Source organism: Mauremys mutica, chromosome 1 (assembly GCF_020497125.1).
Source record: "Mauremys mutica isolate MM-2020 ecotype Southern chromosome 1, ASM2049712v1, whole genome shotgun sequence".
NCBI lineage: Eukaryota > Metazoa > Chordata > Testudines > Geoemydidae > Mauremys > Mauremys mutica.
Genome location: NC_059072.1, coordinates 372,667,996 through 372,690,121, shown reverse-complemented (window position 1 = coordinate 372,690,121; position 22,126 = coordinate 372,667,996). Strand labels below are relative to the sequence as shown.

At 43.9% G+C, this 22,126-nt stretch overlaps 1 protein-coding gene across 1 annotated transcript; it reads right to left on the bottom strand.

Moving 5' to 3' along the window:
- Window positions 1-9,010: 9,010 nt before the first annotated feature.
- Window positions 9,011-9,958, bottom strand: LOC123363296 (olfactory receptor 52E4-like). The gene has a single exon (XM_045004161.1). It carries the CDS (start codon window positions 9,956-9,958, stop codon window positions 9,011-9,013), a length of 948 nt encoding a protein of 315 aa, XP_044860096.1.
- Window positions 9,959-22,126: the final 12,168 nt, after the last annotated feature.

The window sequence follows — 22,126 nt, the reverse complement described above, 5'->3', positions numbered from 1 at the left end:
AAAACAATAGAAGACAGGTATTTTTTTCAGAGAGACGTTAGTAAGGGCACAAGAGCAAACTGTCCCACTGCATAGGAAAGATAGGATGTATGGCAAGAGACCGCAATGACTTAACCAGGAGATCTTGACTGATCTAAAAATCAAAAAAGGATCCTACAAAAGTGGAAACAAGGTCACATTACAAAGGAGAAATATCAGCAAATAACACATGTATGTAGGGGCAAAATTAGAAAGGCCAAAGCACAAAAGATCAAAATAATTAGAGATAAAAGAGTAACAAGAAAACATTCTACAAGCACCTTAGGAGCAAGCAGAAGACCATGTGGAAATGGCAGAGGTGTTTAATGACTTACTTGTTTCAGTTTTCACCAAGACAGTTAGTGGTGTTTGGACACCCAACATAGAGAATGCCAGTGAAAATGGGGTAGGTTCAGATGCTAAAATAGGGAATGAACAAGTTAAAAATTACTTGGACAAGATAGATGTCTTGACGTCACGAGGGCAGAATGAAATGCATCCTACAATACTCTGAAGGAACTGACTGAGAAGGGATCTGAGCCATTAGCGATTATCTTTGAAAAGTGATGGGAGATACGGGAGATTCCAGAAGACTGGAAAAGAGCCCATATAGTGCCTGTCTATAAAGAGGGAAATAAGGGCAACCCAGGCAATTACTGACCAGTCAGCTTCACTTCTGTACCAGGTAAGATAATGGAGCAAATAATTAAGGAATCAATTTGCAAACGTCTAGAAGATAATGAAGTGATAAGTGACAGTCAGCATAGATTAGTCAAGAAGAAAACATGTCAAAGCAACCTCATAGCTTTCTTTGACAGGGTAACAAGCCCTGCACATGTGGGGAAGCAGTAGATGTGGTATATTTAGATGTTAGTACAGCTTTAGACAGAGTCTGGCATGACCTTCTCATTAGGAAACTGGGGAAATACAACCTAGAGGGAGCTACTATAAGGTGGGTGCATAACTGGCTGGATAACCGCTCGCAGAGAATAGTTATCAATGGTTCACAGTGATGCTGGAAGGGCATAAGAAGTGGGGTTCCGCAGGGATCAGTTTTGGGTCCAGTTCTTTTCAGTGTCTTCATTAACGATTTAGATCATGGCATAGAGAGTGCACTTATGTTTGCAGATAATAAAATTTGGGAAGGGTTGGAAGTCTCTGAGATTCAGATAAACATTCAAAATGATCTGGAAAAACTGGAGAAAAGGATGATTAGGGGTCTTGAAAACATGACCTATGAAGGAAGAATGTTTAGTCTGAAAAGGAGAAGACTGAGCGGGGGAATGATAACAGTTTTCAAATAGCTAAAACGTTTTTACAAAGAGGGAGAAAAAGTGTTCTCCTTAACCTCTGAGAGAAGACAAGAAGCAGTGGACTTAAATTGCAGCAAGGGAGGTTTAGGTTGCACATTAGGAAAAATGTTTCAAAAAAGGCAAATGCAATGTTCGGTTATATTAGCAGAAATATAACATGAAATTCATGTTACGAGATAGTATTCCTCTACTCAGTGTGGGCTATGTCTCAATTGTGTCCAAGTTTGCACACCAATTAACAGAAAGGATGTAGAGAATCTGGAAAGGATCCATAGGCAAATAACAAATGTTATGCAAAGGATGGAATGCAAACTGTATGAGCAAACCAAAGAAACTAATATGTTTACTTGGAAAAGAGGAGATTACTGAGGGACAGGATAGTGGTCTTCAAACACTTGAAATGCTGCCATAAAAAGGTGGAGGAAAGTTATTCTTTCTTACCACAGAGGGGCAGGACAAGAGGCAATGGGTTCAAATTCCAGACTAGCAGATTTAAATTAAATTTCAGGAAAATCTTCCGAACTTTAGCTACAGGAGGCCAATGGAACAGACTCCCAGGGAAGTCATGGAAGCTCCTTCTGTGGAGGATTTTCAAAGACGTGTGAATAGCCATCAGTAACACAAAACAAATCCTGCATCTTTTCAGGGGGATAGACTAACTGTCCTTTGCGTTCCCTTATAACCCCATGGCTCTATCATTCTATGATGTAAAATCCTAGTGTAGACCCGGCCTTAGTCACACACTCATCTTTCGGCTCAATCCAGAGGTAACTGAGTGAAATTTAATGGGCTTGTGTTTTACAGGAGATCAGACTGGATGATCAAATGGTCCCTTCTGACCTTAAACCCTATAGATCTATTGATAAAGAAAGTAGACCAGGCATTTATATTTAATGTGTCTCATAACATGAACAAGGGAATATTTAGTTAAATTGAAGGTCTGAACATATAACATTGAGAAAAGGTAATTGCTACCATAATTCCTATTTGGCCTGTAGAACTCCTTGCTACCAACATTATTGGAGCAAAGAGAATAGAAGAATGGGATTCACAAATGGATTGGCCATTGTAGGTCGTGTCGGGGGCATCACCTTTAGTTAAGGCTGTCTGACACCTTCCATTAGAAGACCTCATTTCCAGTTGCTTATAAGTTTGCCAAATTTTTGGAGTTTGTTCTGAAATATCACATATTGGGTGTCTGCTTTGAAAAAATGGGGTTTTTTGGTTTCTTTTTTTGCGGTTTCAGGCATAACAGTTCAGCCAAGTTCTCGAAGGAAGCTGGGAGAAAAATGTGTTATCCATGTTGAAAAAAATTAATTATTTTTCTAGGGAGGATCCCTAGCACCGCCGAGCTTTCCAGCAGATAAAAGTCAGGTAACAGCCCCTGTCCCTCTGCCACATTAATAGACAGATCCCTGAAGTGCAAGAGGAGGGGGTCTTAGCATATGTGCATTAACACAGAGCTGGCTCCTGACATCTGTACTCACGTCTTGCTCTAAGGGGAGTTTTGCCTCACTGGGGCCTGAGTGAAGTACGGGCCGTGGTCTCAGAATTTGGCCTTGTTTTGCACATCTACTAACATATTTCATCCTGAAGGATTCACTGTGCCACTGAAATGCACCACCTTGAGCTAGAGTCCGTCAGGCAGGATGAGTGGTGATGCACAGAAATCAGTGACATTTTGGCCAGTGATTCTTTAGCAAACTCATCACTTATGGCAAGGGCCCTCGGATGTGTCATGGTTGTGCAGAGTGGAAAGGACACAGACTTACTCTCTATCCCGCCACACCCACCTTGCAGAAGGACTGTCGATCGGGTGAGCTCCTCAGCAAGAGATAGGTACCTGTGAATTACGAGATGGAAATGTCCTCCCTGGGAATGCCCCTCAGGTATCTGTGACCGACACCTTTCTGAATCCAGCATCTGCAGCAGCATCTGACACCGAGAGCCAACACAGAGTGTGCACAGTTTATAATATAGCTCTGTGTAATCCCAGGGGGGTCGATCAGACTCTAAAGGACAAGGGAGCATCTGGATGCAAACAGGCTGTAGAGAAGCATGTCTCCACTTCTGTGCTAATTATCCAGCTTTAGAAGTAAACAGTAATTAAGGGACCTTCCCAAAGGGAGATGAGAACTCTTGGGCTCTGTGCTGAGTCAGAGAGGAATTGGCTGCTCTGTACATTTGTGTGCATATATTTAAAAATTATAGTTCATGAGAAAGAAAATTAGGGATAATGCCTAACTCTCCAGAGGATCTGATGTCCTGTAAATTCTCAGGATAGATGGGTAGATAGTAGACAGAGAGATTTGAAGAAAGTTGACTAAGAGGAGACACAAGCACTTACAGCAAACACATGGAGCTGTCGCTAAGGGATCAGAGATCAGTACTTCTCATTAGTAACTATCATTATACTGTGCAGCACCTTTCATTGATAGATCTTCAAAACGTAGGAAATGAATGTCACTATGAACCATCCCCATTTCACTGAGCAGTAAACTGAGGCACGGGGAGACATGACTTGTCCAAGGTCACACAGACACGGACTGACAGAACCAAAGTGTCCTGACTTCCCTTCCATATCCACGGTCTCTCTCTCAGTAAGTGACCGCATGACAACAGGGAAATGGACTCCCAGTCTTGCAGGACCTGTTCACTGGGGAAGTGGGGGAAAGGAATTCCATGGGTTGCAACGTGGAAATGGGGACCGCCGAACTTTCTGGCAAACCAATCTGGGCCCCCTCTCACACTGTCAAGTATCAGAGGAGTAGCCGTGTTAGTCTGGATGTGTAAAGCAGCAGAGAGTCCTGTGGCACCTTATAGACTAACACACGTATTGCAGCATGAGCTTTCGTGGGTGAATCCCCACTTCGTTAGATGCACGAAAGCTCATGCTCCAATACGTCTGTTAGTCTATAAGGTGCCACAGGACTCTTTGCTGCTCTCACACTGTGAGGCTGTGACAAGCTGTAAACCTCTGCAGGACTTGCACTTACACAGCTACACACAGACAGGGACACACCCAGCTGCAGTTACATGAAACCTTTCACCAGCCATCCATGAACTAACAATGCAGAGGCTCCCTCCAGCTCCCCCCATCTCCCCAGCCTAGGACCCAAGAGCTGTACCGTCTTGCCTTGGGCAAAAGCCTGACCAGTATCAGTTTATTTCCCAGCCTGCCCCTCCCTCAATGTGGAGAGGACAATACATCAGCCTGAGCAGATTTCCCTTGTACGTTTCAAACAACATCCTGTAGTAAGGAAAACAATATAAACCAGATTTGTTAATTACAGAAAGATCGATTGTTTACGTGATTATAAGTAATGGTGTAAAGAACGAAGTTGAAATCTGGGAAATAAAGAACATCACAAACAAAGTTCTAAACACTAGACAGGCTTTGAATCAAACAGTGTCTCACCCTGATGGTTCAAACAATCCACCAATCTTCCATGCACAGGCTAGAAATCCCTTCAGCCTGGGACCAGAGCCCCAGTTCAGTCCCAGATTCTAACGTCTTTGATGTTGAGTTGTGGGGAGAGTGAGGCCAAGTGATGATGTCGCTTCCACATTTTATAGCTTCTGTCATGTAGAGGGAGCTTCATTATTCCAAGCAAAAGCCCCCAGCACAGTTACTGGAAAAGAACAGACACAAGATGGAGTCCAGCGTCACATCACTATCATATCACCAAGGTAAATATGGGGGTGCCAGGGTGTTGCTTTGGGGCACAGAATGTCATATCTCCCCCCTTAGTTTACTGCAGGGGTGTGTGACGGGTTGGATCACAGAACCCCCCTTGGGAGCTGCCACCTGATGTGCCAAGACTACCTCTGCCCCTGCCTTCCCTGCCCGCTCAGGACCCCAGCACCCTGTCTTGCTGAGTCAGACACGCCCGCCTGCTCCAACACAGACCCAGGGTCTGAAGTATTCGCCCGAAAGCTGCAAACTTGACTGAAAGCAGCTCACAGAAATGCTCCTGTCTTTAACACTCAGATGCCCAACTCCCAATGGGGTCTAAACCCAAATAAATCTGTTTTACCCTGTATAAAGCTTATGCAGGGTAAACTCATAAATTGTTCGTCGTCTATAACACTGACAGAGAGAGATGCACAGCCGTTTCCACACCATCCCTCCAGGTATTAATACATATTCTGGGTTAATTAATAAGTAAAAAGTGATTTTATTAAATACAGAAAGTAGGATTTAAGTGGTTCCAAGTAGTGACAGACATAACAAAGTGAATTACCAAGTAAAATAAAATAAAACACGACAGTCTATGTCTAATCCAGCTAAATAGAGATCAATTCCTCACCAGTTCCAGAATGCTCCCTTTTACAAGACTAATCAGCTTTTAGTCAGGGTCCAGCAATCACTCCCACCCCTTGCAGTCACTCTCCTTTGTTCCAGGTTCTTTCAGGTATCTTTGGGGGTGGAGAGGCTCTCTCTTCAGCCAGCTGAAGACAAAACGGTGAGGTCTCCCCTTGGCTTAAATAGACTTTCTCTTGTGGGTGAATACCTCCTCCTCTCTCCTATTCAAAGACCAGCTCAAAGATGGAGTTCTGGAGTCAACTGGGCAAGTCACATGTCCATGCATGACTGAGTTCCTTACCAGCCAAGCCACATTCCTGGGAAAGCTCAGATGTGGATTGGTGTCTCCGAGTTCATTGTTGGCTTCAGTGTTTCTTGATGGGGCACTTACCAAGAATAGTCTTTTCTCAGGAACCCGACCAACTGCTTCCCTACAGCCTACTTAGAATCAAACAAGTATGCAGCCAATATTCATAACTGTCATAGTTTCAACCCCACTCTGAACCTTAGAGTATAGATGTGGGGACCTGCATGTGGACCTCCTAAGCTTAATTACCAGCTTAGATCAATAGGCTGTCACCACTCCCAAGAACTAACTCCCTTCCCTGGGTAGTCTTGAGAGACTCCTTCACCAATTTCCTGGTGAACATCGATCTAACCCTTTGGATCTTATTACAAGGAGAATTTAACCATCCTCCCTCCTTTCCCCCACCAATTCCTGGTGAGTCCAGATCCAATCCCCTTGGATCTTAACAACAGGGAAAAATCAATCAGGTTCTTAAAAAGAAGGCTTTTAATTAAAGAAAAGAAAGGTAAAAGAAAAAAACCTCTGGGAGACAGCATACAAGCTGATCTCATGGACAACAGATTTAAAACACAGGATGTTCCCCTGGGCAAAAACCTTAGTACACACAAGAATACCCAATATGATTATTCCCCTAATGACAAGACAAGTTACTAAAAGAAAATAAACATAAACCTATTTATTCTTTTCTAAACTTACTACTCTGATAAGAGGCTGGTTCCTCGATCTTTTCCATTCCGGCTGAAACTGACTCTAAAGAAAGGAAACTTCCCTCCTTCCTTTTGAAACATCTTGTCCCCTCATTGGTTCCTCTGGTCAGGTGTCAGCTAGGCTAGGTGAACTTCTTAACCCTTTACAGGTAAAAGAGACATTAACACTTAACTATCTGTTTATGACAGGCCTCTATTATGGTGTCTTTGAAAACTGTCCATGCAGCTTGCAGGGATTTAACTCTAGTCACTGTACTTTTGAATTTCTGCTAACTAACATCCTCATTTTTGCATAGTTCCCCCTTTTGAAATTAAATGCCACAATGTTGGGCTGTTGAGATGTTCTCCCACCACAGGAATGTTAAATGTTATTATGTTGTGGTCACTATTTCCAAGCAGTCCTTTTATAGTGTCCCATTGATTGTCCCCACGCCACCAGGTTTCAGTGATGCCTATTATATCAATATCCTAATTTATCCCCAGGCACTCTAGTTCACCCATCTTCTTATTTAGACTTCTAGCATTTGTGTACAAGCACTTGAAAAACCTATCTCTGTTTTTTGTTTGCCGTTTTCTGATGTGTCAGATTCTTTTTTATGTAAATATTTCCCATCTGATCTGGCCCATAGTTTATCCTCTTCCATCCTCTCCTCTTGATTAGAACCTACACAATCTCTATCAATAGACTCTCCTCTAAAAGAAGTCTCTGTCGTATCCATGTCCTCCGCTGCAGCCGTTGGCTTTCCCCCTCATCTCTTAGTTTAAAAACTGCTCTGCAAATGTTTTATTGTTAAGTGCCAGAAGTCTGGATCCACTTTGGTTTAGGTGGAGCCCATCCTTCCTGTACAGGCTCCCCCTATCTCAACAGTTTACCCAGATCCTAATAAATCGAAACCCCTCCTCTCTACACCATCGTCTACACCATCCCCCGCCACTCCTCCAAAACAGCCCTCGTGGCCCAGAAGACAAGATGGACGTCTCTCCAACGTTGGAGAGGGAGCTTCACCTTACCCTTCAAATCGCAGGTGTCCACCAGAAAATGGTGAAGCTCATCCTGCAGAACAGTGTGGGATGATGTAGTGGACCTATGATGATCCTCTGGCGAGGCCCCTGTTATGATCCTGTAGCCCATGGAAATGAGCATAGAGGGAGCAGACCACCGGTGCGACGACTATACCAGTGGTGACGTGAACCTGCCTTTATCTCCAGAACGGGTGAGGGAGAGGAGGGAAGTGAGCAGCCCCTAAAGGGTCTGGGAGGGGAGACAAAAAACCACCCCCTGAGGTTCATCTAAGGACAGGGGAAATGAGACAACCCCTGGTTGGCAGCAGTATGGAAGATAGAGAGGACAGCAGTGAGTAGGGCTTCTCCCCCCACCTCCACTCTGTGGCAGCCGTTAGGGCTCAGGGCAGCCAGAAATGACATATTCTTCTGCCGTTCCAGCCGGGGCTCTTCCCCTCCTCCAGCAGCTTCTACTGGGGCTGCAGTCTTGAACTCCTGCCAGATGAATCTGAGACAGCCCAGACTAGGGGATTCTGCCCCCTTCTGCCAAGCTGCTCCACATGAATCACAGGCTGATTGTCATGTTCTGTTCAATCCCTCTGAAGCACCTGGCACTGGGCACTGTCAGAAGACAGGCTACTGGGCTACATGGACCGTTGGTGTTACCCGGAACAGCCATTCTGATCTTCTCATTTAGACCCAAGATGTATCTGCCTCCTGCTGCAACCCACTATAACCCGCCCCTCTCCCAGAACTCAGATAGATCCCAGGTATGATAGAATCACAGAATATCAGGGCTGGAAGGGACCTCAGGAGGTATCTAGTCCAACCCGCTGCTCAAAGCAGAACCTATTCCAAACTAAATCATCCCAGCCAGGGCTTTGTCAGCCAGGAGTCCTGATGTGGTCTCTCTCTCCACAGAGTTACTAACAAATTAAGAATAAACATTAAAATTTTAACACTAACCTGTGTCCCTTAAGTAACGTGCCACAAGAGGTGAGAACATATTGGTTTTAGAGATGACTATGTTGCAATTGACAATGGGAAGGGAAGAGAGGAACAAGAGACGTGGGCAGGGCATTGGGGAGAAGACACACAGCAGGGCCAAGACTTGACAGAAGAGATGGGGTAAGATTGTAATTCCAGGGATCCATCTACCACGGATTAGAAAGGTGGCCACCCAGTGTAGTGTGCATAGACTGATTCCCCAGTTCATCACATTGACACAGCACAGTAAGGACAGGGAAGGGTTTAATGTGTCTGTCCAGGAAGTGATTCAGGGAAGAGGCCCTGGCACCATGCACCAGGCAGCTCTGCACGGATCTCAGTCTCAGAGCCAGAGCACCAGGAGAATACCTTAGGCCCCTTTATGAGTAAACAGCTGGAGCAGCCTGCCCCGGATCTGTTTGGTCCTCACCCCATAAATGATGGGGTGCAGCACAGGTGGCACCATGTGGTACACACCGGTAATGAGAACGAGGACATACAGTGGCACATTGTGGCCAAACCGCAGCATGAGAAAGGAGAATAAATCTGGGACATACAAAGCTGAGATGGCACAAAGATGAGAGATGCAGGTCCCAAAAGTTTTGAGCCGGGCATCCTTTGTGGGGAGGCGGAAGATGGCCCTGAGGATCTGTGTATAGGACACGGCGATAAAAAACACATCCATTCCGATCACAGAGAGAAGATCAAACAGGCCATAGTAACTACTGATGCGGATGTCAGTGCAGGCCAGCTTCACCACAGATATATGCTGACAATAGAAGTGTGGGATGATGTTGGTTCTGCAATATGGCCACCGCCTCACCAGGAAGGGATAGGGTAATGCGAGTATGCCACTGCGCAGCACCACAGCCAGGCCTATCTTGGCCACAACAGAGTTTGTCAGGATGGTGGAATGTCTCAGAGGATTGCAGATGGCCACGTAGCGATCAAAAGCCATGGCCACGAGGATTCCAGACTCCATCCCTGAGAGGGAGTGAACAAAATACATCTGGGTGAGGCAGGCACTGAAACTGATCTCCCTGGAATTGAACCAGAAGATGCTCAGCAGTTTGGGTACGGTGGCTGTGGACATGACAAGGTCGCTGACAGCCAGCATGCAGAGGAAATAGTACATGGGCCCATGGAGGCTCTGCTCCCTCTTCACGATGAACAGGATGGTGAAGTTCCCCAAGATGGCTATGGCGTACATGGTGCAGAATGGGATGGAGATCCACATATTGGCTGCCTCTAGGCCAGGAATTCCAAGTAGGATGAAGGTGGAGGGGTTGGTGAAGTCGGTTGTGTTCGAATCTGACATGATGTAGGGGAGAAAGTGTCCAACTCTGAGGCATAAGGGTGTCTTCTGTATTTACCATATGCTCCCCTGACTTTCTGTGTCTTCCCAGGCTCTCGGGTGATAGTCGCAGTAGAAATGCCTGAATGGAGAGACAACGTTAATATGAGAGACCGCATGCAGTAGTGGAGGCTGTTCTCATGGGAGAAGCAGATTGCTCTCTCTTCACACACTGAAAATTTTGCAAAGATATGTGCTGTGAGAAACATCCCAACTAGAACATACCTCAGGGGAAAGACCTTGGCGCCATTGATAGCAGTTCAGGAGAAACACCTGCACATTCTCAGCAGTGGATAAAACAAAAGCAATGTTCAGATCCCTAAGATATCGGACGCTGAATAACATGTTCAGGAATGTGTTTGATCACTTGGTCTCTATTAAGGGTATAGCATATATAAAAGGGATTTCGAAGACAGGCTCTGAGAATGGGGGAGGCTGCCATATGCAAACATATAGAAAAGTCTGGGACTCTTTAGGTTACACAACAGACAAAGAAGAGAGCATATGATATAGGAGAGGAAAATAAAAAAGGAAATTGATTTACATTCAAATGGACAGTTCCCACCCAATACTATTGATAGACACTTAGTGCTCCAAGAGGACTAATTCCCTAAAGATGAGGAAAATTGTCAGCAAAACTGATTGGGAGGAAAAATGTAGGCAGAAAAATATGAATGAATATTGGTAATTCTTTGATAACGTTTTATCAGATATCAGAAAACTCACAATTCCAGAGTCAACAAAGTGAACAACTTTGGGTAAAAACTCAGTTTAGTGGTAAAGTGAAGGCAACAATTAGAGGGAGGGAAGCAATATGTAAAAAAGAGGAAAAAGGGAAAATAGCTGGCCAGCAACAGAAATCAGAAGTTAAGAAAATTGATAAGGAACGTTAAGACATTAGGGGAAACTCCATGTTTGCAGGGCTATGGATCAGAAAAAGGAGTCTATTAAAATATTTAGAACAAGAGAAATCCATGGAAAGATTTATGTCAATTAGTGTGTTAAATGTAAAATATTAAAATATAAGAGGAAAGGGGATTTTTTATAATTTATAAAATAATTGACAAGTTTAAGAAACAATGGATCATTGATAGTATGGGATTAGTTAAAAAAGTCTAGATATTTAAGTAATGCCAGTCACCAACAGGGTTTAACTTAAACAGATCTTGTCAAATAAACCTGATTTCATCCTTTTATGAGAGTACACATTGGTTAATCAAGGGTACACATTTGGTGGATCAGGCGATCAACACTGATGCAACTCTTGATTTCTCAGAGGCTTTTGATTTAGTAGTGGAAAATACTGAGTTGGTGAGTTGGAGCAGGGAAAGGATTTTACCTCTGCACGTATGATTGGTGAAATAAACTGCATCCAGTTCTAGCGTGCACATTTAAACAAAGATGTTAAAAACTTGGAGAGGGTGCAGATGTTGGCAGATCCAGACTGGATGTTTATTTTTTTTCTTGAAGATCGGCTTGAAGAGTTGTTTACACTTAAAATGCTAAAGCCGTGCTGCCATAGTGCTTCAATATAGACACTTCTTACACAGATGGACGGGTACTCCCCTCAGCACAGGTAATACCCGAGAGGTGGTAGAATTCATCTCATGCTGTCTACATCAGGGCAGTTCTTGGAATATATTGGAGACATTTTTTGTTCCAGAAGCTGGAGAAACCTACCTGGAGAGAGGCTGTTCTAGACTTGATTTTGAAATATAAGGAGGAACTGGTTGATAATTTGAAAGTGGAAGGCAACTTGGGGGAAATGACCATGAAATGATAGAGTTTCTGATTCTAAGGAATGGTAGGAGGGAGAACAGCAATATAAAGGCAATGGATTTCAAGAAGGCAGACTTGAGCAAACTCTGACAGTTGCTAGGTAAAATCAGGGAGTTAGTAGGCAAGATCTCATGGGAAGCAAGTCTAAGGGGAAAAACAATAGAAGACAGGTATTTTTTCAGAGAGACATTAGTAAGGGCACAAGAGCAAACTATCCCCCTGCATAGGAAAGATAGGATGTATGGCAAGAGACCGCAATGACTTAACCAGGAGATCTTGAATGATCTAAAAATTAAAAAAGGATCCTACAAAAAGTGGAAACAAGGTCACATTACAAAGGAGAAATATTAGGAAATAACACATGTATGTAGGGGCAAAATTAGAAAAGCCAAAGCACAAAAGATCAAAATAACTAGAGACAAAAGGGTAACAAGAAAACATTCTACAAATACCTTAGGAGCAAGCGTAAGACCAGGGACATACTTGACAGGTTTTTCTGTCTTACCACAGACGGGCAGGACAAGAGGCAATGGGTTCAAATTTCAGCCTAGCAGATTTAAATTAAATACAAGGAAAATCTTCCTAACTTTGTATACAGGAGGCCAATGGAACAGACTCTCAGGGAAGTCATGTGAGCTCCTTCTGTGGAGGTTTTCCAAAGACGTGTGAATAGCCATCAATCTTAGATGACTAACACGAAACAAATCCTGCATCTTGTCAGGGGATAGACTAGCTGTCCTTCACGTTCCCTTATAACTCTATGGCTGTATCATTCTATGATGTAAAATCCTAGTGTAGACCCGGCCTTAGTCACACACTCATCTTTCGGCTCAATCCAGAGGTAACTGAGTGAAATTTAATGGGCCCGTGTTTTACAGGTGGTCAGACTGGATGATCAAATGGTCCCTTCTGACCTTAAACTCTATAGATCTATTGATAAAGAAAGTAGGCCAGGCATTTATATTTAATGTGTCTCATAACATGAACAAGGAAACATTTAGTTAAATTGAAAGTCTGAACATATAACATTGAGAAAAGGTAATTGCTACCATAATTCCTATTTGGCCTGTAGAACTCCTTGTTACCAACATTATTGGAACAAGGAGCATAGAAGATTGGGATTCACAAACGGATTGTCCATTGTAGGTGGTCCTGCTGGCATCACCTGTAGTTAAGGTGGTCTGAGTCCTTCCATTAGAAGACTTCATTTCCAGTTGCTTCTAAATTTGCCAAATTTTTGGAGTTTGTTCTGAAATATCACATATTGGGTGTCTACTTTTAAAAAAATGTTGTTTTTTTGTTGTTGTTGTTTTTTTTGAAGTTTCAGGCATAACAGTTCAGCCAACTTCTCGAATGAAGCTAGGAGAAATATCTGTTATCCATGTTGAAAAATTTTAATTATTTTTCTATAGAGGAGCCCTAGCACCTCCAAGCTTTCCAGCAGATAAAAGTCAAGGAACAGACCCTGTCCCTTTGGCTCATTAATAGACAGAGCTCTGAAATGCAAGAGGAGGGAGTGACAGTGTCTGTGCATTAACACACAGTTGGCTCCTGACATCTGTACGCGGTTCTTGCTACAAGGGGAGTTTTGCCTCACTGAGGTCTGAGCAAAGTACAGGCCGTGGTCTCAGAATTTGTTTTGCACATCTACTAACATATTTCTTCCTGAAGGATTCACTGTGCCACTGAAATACACCTCCGTGGGGCCGGAGTCCATCAGGCAGGATGAGCAGCGATGCACAGAAATCAGTGACAATTTGACCAGTGATTCTTTAGCAAACTCATCACTTATGGCAATGGCCTTGGGATGTTTCATGGTTGTGCAGAGTGGAAAGGACACAGACTTACTCTCTATCCCACCACACCCACGTTGCAGAAGGGTGAGCTCCTCAGCAAGAGATGGTACCTGTGAATTACGAGATGGAAGTGTCCTCCCTGGGAATCCCCCTCAGGTATCTGTGACCGACACCTCTCTGAATCCAGCATCTGCAGCAGCATCTGACGCCGAGAGCCAACACACTTGGTGCACAGTTTATAATATAGCACTGTGTAATTCCAGGGGGTTTTGCTCAGACTCTAGAGGACAAGGGAGCATCTGAATGTAAACAGGCTGTAGAGAAGCATGTCTCCACTTTGGTCTAATTATCCAGCTTTAGAAGTAAACAGTAATTAAGGAACCTTCCCAAAGGAAGATGAGAACTCCTGGGCTCTGCGCTGAGTCAGAGAGGAATTGGCTGCTCTGTTCGTTTGTGTGTATGTATTTAAAAATTATAGTTTATGAGAAAGAAAATTAGGCATAACGCCCAACTCTCCAGAGGATCTGATGTCCTGTAAATTCTCTGGATAGATGGGTAGATAGTAGACAGAGAGATTTGGAGAAAGTTGACTAAGAGGAGACACAAGCACTTACAGCAAACACATGGAGCTGTCGCTAAGGGATCACAGATCAGTACTTCTCATTAGTAGCTATCATTATACTGTGCAGCACCTTTCATTGATAGATCTTCAAAACTTAGGAAATGAATGTCACTATGAACCATCCCCATTTCACTGAGGAATAAACTGAGGCACGGGGAGAAATGACTTGTCCAAGGTCACACAGACACGGGCTGACAGAACTCAAGTGTCCTGACTTCCCTTCCATAACCAGGGTCTCTGTCAGTAAGTGACCACATGACAACAAGGAAATGGACTCCCAGTCTTGCAGGGCCTGTTCACAGGAGGAGGGAAAGCAATTCCCTACGATTCAACATGGAACTCGGAAACGCCGAACTCTCTGGCAAACCAATCTGGGCCCCCTCACACTGTCAAGTATCAGAGGGGTAGCCGTGTTAGTCTGGATCTGTAAAAGCAGCAAAGAGTCCTGTGGCACCTTATAGACTAACACACGTATTGGAGCATGAGCTTTCGTGGGTGTATCTGAAGAAGTGGGTATTCACCCATGAAAGCTCATGCTCCAATATGTCTGTTAGGGTAGGTTTACACTTACCGGCTGGGTCGACATGGTGAGTTCGACTTCTCGGAGTTCGAACTATCGCGCCTGATCTAGACACGATAGTTCGAACTCCGGAAGCGCTGCGGTCAACTCCGGTACTCCACCACTGCAAACGGTGGTGGCGGAGCTGACGGGGGAGCCGCGGAGTTCGACCGTGCCGCGTCTGGACGTCACGTAGCTGAATTTGTGTACCCTAATTCGAACCCCCTTTTTAGTGTAGACCAGGCCTTAGTCTATAAGGTGCCACAGGACTCTTTGCTGCTCTCACACTGTGAGACTGTGACAAGCTGTAAACCTCTGCAGGTCTTGCACTTACACAGCCACACACAGACAGGGACACACCTAGCTGCAGTTACATGAAAGTACAATAGAGAGGCTCCAGCCAGTTCCCCCGCAGCTCCCCAGCCTAGGACCCAAGAGCTGTTCCGTCTTGCCCTGGCCAAAAGCCTGACCAGTATCAGTTTATTACCCAGTCTGCCCCTCCCTCAATGTGGAGAGGACAATGCACCAGCCTGAGCAGATTTCCCTTGTACGTTTCAAACAGCATCCTGTATTAAGGAAAACAATATAAACCAGATTTATTAATTACAGGGTCTGAATTACTTGCCCCAAAGCTGCAGACTTAACTGAAAGCAGCTCATAGAAGTGTTCCTGTCTCTAACACTCAGATGCCCAACTCCCAATGGGGTCTAAACCCAAATAAATCTGTTTTTCCCTGTATAAAGCTTATACAGGGTAAACTCATAAATTGTTCACCCTCTATAACACTGATAGAGAGAAATGCACAGCTGTATGCCCCCTCCCCCCAGGTATTAATACAGACTCTGGGTTAATTAATAAGTAAAAAGTAATTTTATTAAATACAGAAAGTGGGATTTAAGTGCTTCCAAGTAGTGAGAGACAGAACAAAGTGAATTACCCAGTAAAATAAAATAAATCACGCCAGTCTATGTCTAATCCAGCTGAATAGAGTTAAATTCCTCACCAGTCCCAGAATGCTCCTTTTACAGACTAATCACCTGTTTGTCTGGGTTCAGCAATCACTCCCACCCCTTGCAGTCACTCTCCTTTGTTCCAGGTTCTTTCAGGTATCCTTGGAGGTGGAGAGGCTCTCTCATTAGCCAGCTGAAGACAAAATGGTGAGGTCTCCCCTGGGCTTAAATAGACTTTCTCTTGTGAGTGTAGATTCCCTCCTCTCTCCTATGCAAAGTCCAGCTCCAAGATGGAGTATTGGAGTCACCTGGGCGAATCACATGTCCATGCATGACTGAGTTACTTACCAGCCAAGCCACAGTCCTGGGAAAGCCCAGATGTGGGTTGGTGTCTCCGAGTTCATTGTTGGCTTCAGTGTACCTTGATGGGGCACTTACCGAGAATAGTCTTTTCTCAGGAACCAGACCAACTGTTTCCCTACAGCCTACTTAGCATCAAACAAGTATGCAGCCAATATTCATAACCATGAATATAGAAATGACACATGCATACAGATAGGATTAATAGATTCAGCAGATCATGACCTTTACAGAGATACATTACATGGAATATGTAGCATAAAACCCATTCTAGTGATGTTATATATTTCTTCAAACAACACACAGTCAACCTGTGAAGCTCCTTGACAGAGGATGGTGTGAATAGGAGCGGCTCTAGACATTTCACCGACCCAAGCAGGGTGGCATGCCACGGGAGGCGCTCTGCTGGTCGCTGGTCCCGCGGCTCCGGTGGACCTCCCGCAGGCGTACCTGTGGAGGGTGTGCTGGTCCCGCGCGGCCACCGAAGCCTCACGGAACCAGCGGACCCTCCACAGGCACACCTGCGGGAGGTCCACCGGAGCCGTGGGACCAGTGGATCCTCCGCAGGCACGCCTGTGGGAGGTCCACTGGAGCCACCTGCTGCCCTCCCGGCGACCGGCAGAGCGCCCCCCACGGCATGCCGCCCCAAGCAGGTGCTTGGCGTGCTGGGGTCTGGAGCCACCCCTGGGTGTGAAGGCCAAGACTATTACAGCTTTCAAGAAGAACTAGAAGAATTCATGGAGGACAGGGTCCATCAATGACTATTAGCCAGGATGGGCAGGGATGATGTCACTTGCTTCTGTTTGCTGGAAGCTGGGAAAGGTTAATGGGGAATGGATCAGTTGAGAATTATCTGTTCTGAAGCATCTGAAGTAGGGGCATTGTTTTAGCAACCTGTAAATGGGGTTCCAGGGGCCCCATTCTGAGACTGCTCAATTAGGGCAAACTGCAAAGAATGGGGCAGACAATCCCCCAAACGGGTGGTTATTCTAATAGTTGGATTTACGAAGGCAGCAGCAAAACAGCTTTCACAATGCTTTATTGCTTACACAGAAGTCAAAACACAATTCCCTTAAAGCCACCCAGCCTTGGGCTTCTGACCAGACAGCCAATTCAAGTATGATGATGATTATTGAAAATCTTGCTCATCATATAATGAAGTTCTACCAATCCCAAAGGATTATACACAGCACCTCCCAGGTGAATGAATATTTCAGATATTACTCAAATAATCACTTACAGCCAATTCTTATTAACTAAACTAAGATTTATTAAAAAAGAGAGAGTATTGGTTAAAAGATAATTAGACACAGAGACATGATTAGAGTTTCTAAGTCAATTTCATAGTAGCGATGGCTGGCCTCAGAGTTCCACCGAGTTCTTTCAGAATTAGTCAAGAGATTATAGCCCAATGTTAAAATATTCATTATCAGGACGATCCAGGATATAACTGGAGACCAGAGTCTTGTGACTCAAGCTTCCCCTGCTGATGCTTAAGCAGATCTGAGATCATTAGGATCAGATTCCAAGAGCCCTTTATACAGTTCCTGGGCAGCACAACAGTCCTTGGTTGAACAAATACACTTTTGAAGTAACCTTCTATTTCCTAAACATCACTGGTTATTAACTACCTGGATTGACATAAGGTTATTATCCATTAAGCAGTTTATAGAGTGTTCACAAGAAACTTTAAAGAGACATAATGAAAATGAGATTATTGCACCCAAGATCCATCTAATAATATTTCCTTTTCATCTCTGAATTAACTGAATACAGCTCTAGACAGAAATCCTTTGCTTACACTGTTAACCTCTAACAAGCTCTCAGTACATTTAGACTACTAGAGTCACTAACTTCTTCCAGTTCTTTAATAATACAAGTCTACATTTCAAAGCTCTGGCCTACTTAAGGTGGAATGGTCGTAGTTACCATTTACATACTTTTCTAACCTGTCTCTAAAGGGTGACTCTGGGTCAATAGCCTGCAAGTTGCTTAACTCTTTCTGGCCATGTGTCACACAACCCCTTTTACAAGGCCTGGGACTGTTTGGTTTAGTGGGGTTCATCACCCTCTGAAGGTGGTACTAGGTCTTGCCACTTGGTATCAGGGCATCTGAGGAAGTGAAGCATTTGGAGCATGAGCATGTAAAGTTTTTTTTCCTTGGTGTAATTCAGAAGTGAACCAGCTGCAGGGTGTTCAGCTGGCTCTGGTTATGAAAGGGAAATAACTGGGGAGACTCATAGGACAGGAGCCCAATCAAGAATTCCAGAAGCACTGGGGTGAGTGGTTGGTGGGGATTACCCTCTTCTAGGACTCGATCAAGGAAAACCCGAACAGTAGGCAATAAGGTGGTCCCACCTCTTGGAGTATGTGCAGAGGGGGATCTGAAGGGTAAACAGACACAGGTGAGCTCCAAGATGAGAGAGGACATCATGGCCACTAAATGGTGGGTGAGAACTGGGCCAGTCAAATGATGGAGGAGTGCACCTGGGCAAGATGGAAACAAAATACATACCTGACGTCCAACCAGGAGTTGCACAACCGATCGACCTCTATCTGGACATAGGTAACGGTGGACTACTCATCCAGGTGCTGGTCATGCAGGGAGTGATGAGCTCTCTGAGGACGCCAGCAGCAGCCTGGCTGCTCTCAATCCCTGTGCAATTCTGGTCCTCAAAGGTGGTATTAAAATCCCCACCAAGGCCCTGGCAATCGTGAGGATCCAAAGTGCCGAGGAAGGCAGAAACCTATTGATAGAAACACATCCACTCTGGGTCTGCATTGGGGAGTAGACGTTGAACAGAGTCAATGTCAGCCCCTCCACACAGGCCTGGAGGCACAGCAGACGATCTGGCATGACCTCAGCAACTCCCAGCATCTCAGGCTGTAGGTTGGGGAAGAATAGGGGGGTAACCCAAGCAGAATGAGTGCCGAGGTGTCTAAAATATACCTGGTCCCTCCCACTCCAGCTGCCAACTAGTCTCAGCAGCTGGATCCATGTGGGTTTTCTGCAGGCAAACCATAGAGTACCCTACATCACAACGGAAGGAGAGCACCTGGCACCTGTGGAGACCCACCCTAGAGCCTCTGGTGTCCAATGTTGAAAAGATGGTTGGCTTCATTCTGAGGGCTGAGGAGGAACTTCGTGGGCAGGAAATCCAGACCTTTGCAAAAATCAATGACCAATCTGAAAGTCTTTTCACAGAGTTGTGGGCCCACCTGTAGAGCACGATTCCTGCCTTCCAGTTGATAAGAATGTAAGAACATAAGAATGACCATACAGGGTCAGACCAAAGGTCCATCCAGCCCAGTATCCTGTCTACCGACAGTGGCCAATGCCAGGTGCCCCAGAGGGAGTGAACCTAACAGGCAATGATCAAGTGATCTCTCTCCTGCCATACATCTCCACCCTCTGACAAACAGATACTAGGGACACCATTCCTTACCCATCCTGGCTAATAGCCATGAATGGACTTAACCTCCATGAACGTACCAAGTCCTCTTTTAAACCCTTTTATAGTCCTAGCCTTCATCACCTCCTCAGGTAAGGAGTTCCACAGGTTGACTGTGCATTGTGTGAAGAAGAACTTTTATTTGTTTTTAAATTGCTGCCCATTGATTTCATTTGGTGGCCCCTAGTTCTTTTATTATGGGAACAAGTAAATAACTTTTCTTTATTCATTTTCTCCACATCACTCATGATTTTATATACCTCTATCACAGGAGTAGGCAACCTCGGCACACAAGCTGATTTTCAGTCGCACTCACACTGCCCAGGTCCTGGCCACTGGTCCAGGGGACTCTGCATTTTAATTTAATTTTAAATGAAGCGTCTTAAACATTTTAAAACCTTATTTACTTTATATACAACAATAGTTTAATTATATATTATAGACTTATAGAAAGAGATCTTCTAAAAATGTTAAAATGTATTACTAGCACACAAAACCTTAAATTAGAATGAATAAATGAAGACTCGGCACACCACTTCTGAAAGGTTGCCGACCCCTGCTCTATCATATCCCCGCTTAGTCTCCTCTTTTCCAAGCTGAAAAGTCCTAGCCTCTTTAATCTCTCCTCATATGGGACCTATTCTGAACTTTTTCTTATGCCAGTATATCATTATGAGATGAGAAGACCACATCTGTGTGCAGTATTCAAGATGTGGGAGTACCATAGAATTATATAAGGGCAATAAGCTATTCTCCATCTAATTCTCTATTCCTTTTTAAATGATTCCTAACATCCTGTTTGATTTTTTGACTGACACTGCACACTGCGTGAACCTCTTCAGAGAACTATCCTTCATGACTTCAAGATCTCTCTCCTGATTAGTAGTAACTAAATTAGCCCCCATTATGTTGTATGTACAGCTGGGGTTATTTTTTCCAATGTGCTTTACTTTAAATTTAGCCACATTAAATTTCATTTGCCATTTTGTTGCCCAATCACTTAGTTTTGTGAGATGTTTTTGAAGTTCTTCACACTCTGCTTTGATCTTAACTATCTTGAGCAGTTTAGTATCATCTGAAAATTTACCATTTATTCGTACCCTTTGTTCCTTGTCTTTTATCCAGTCCTCAAATCATGAAAGGATTTTCCCTCTTATCCCATGACAACATAATTTACATAAGAGCCCTTGGTGAGGGACCTTGTCAAAGGCTTTCTGGAAATCTAAGTACACTATGTCCACTGGATCCCCCTTGTCCACAGGTTTGTTGACCCCCTTCAAAGAACTCTAATAGATTAGTAAGACACGATTTCCCTTTACAGAAACTATGTTGACTATTGCACAACAGTTTATGTTTTTCTATGTGTCTGAAATTTTTATTCTTTTGTACTGTTGCAACTAATTTGCCCTGTACAGACGTTAGACTTACCAGTCTGTAATTGCCGGGATCATCTCTAGAGGCCTTTTTAAATATTGGCGTTACATTAGCTATCTTCCAGTCATTTGGTACAGAAGCCGATTTAAAGGACAGGTTACAAATCATAGTTAATAGTTCCGCAATTTCACATTTGAGTTCTTTCAGAACTTTTGGGTGAATGCCATCTGGTCCCACTGACTTGTTAATGTTACATTTGTCAATTAATTCCAAACCTCCTCTAGTGACACTTCAATCTGTGACAGATTTGTCACCTATAAAGGACGGCTCAGGTTTGAGAATCTGCCTAACATCCTCAGCTGTGAAGCCTGAAGCAAAGAATTTATTTAGTTTCTCCACAATGACTTGATCATCTTTAAGTGCTCTTTTTGTATCCTGATTGACCATGGGCCTCACTGGTTATTTAGGAGGCTTCCTGCTTCTGATGTACTTAAAAAAACATTTTGTTATTACCTTTTCAGTTTTTTGCTAGCCGTTCTTCAAATTCCTTGTTGACTTTTCTTATTACATTTTTACATTTAATTTGGCAATGTTTATGCTCCTTTCTATTTACCTCACTAGGATCTGACTTCCACTTTTTAAAAGATGCCTTTTCTATCTGTCACTTCTTCTTTTACATGGTTATTAAGTCACAATGGCTCTTTTTAAAGTTATTTTACTGTGTTTTTTAATTTTGGGTATACATTTAAGTTGGGCCTCTATTACGGTGTCTTTGAAAACTGACCATGCAGCTTGCAGGGATTTCACTCTAGTCACTATACTTTTCAATTTCTGCTTAACTAACCTCCTCATTTTTGCATTTTTGAAATTAAATGCCACAGTGTTGGTCTGTTGAGATGTTCTTCCCACCATAGCAATATTAAATGTCCTGTTATAGTTACCTCTTGAACCAAATCCTGCGCTCCACTCAGGACTAAATTGAGACTTGCCTCTTCCCTTTTGGGTTCCCGTACCAGCTGCTCCATGATGCAGTCATTTAAAGTATTGAGAAATTTTATCTCTGCATTTCGTCCTGAAGTGAAATGTTCCCAGTCAATATGGGGATAATTGAAATCCCCCACTATTATTGGGTTCTTAATTTTGATAGCCTCTGTCATCTCCCTTAGCATTTCATCATCACTAGCACTGTCCTGGTCAGGTGGTTGATAATAGATCCCTACTGTTATATTCTTATGAGAGT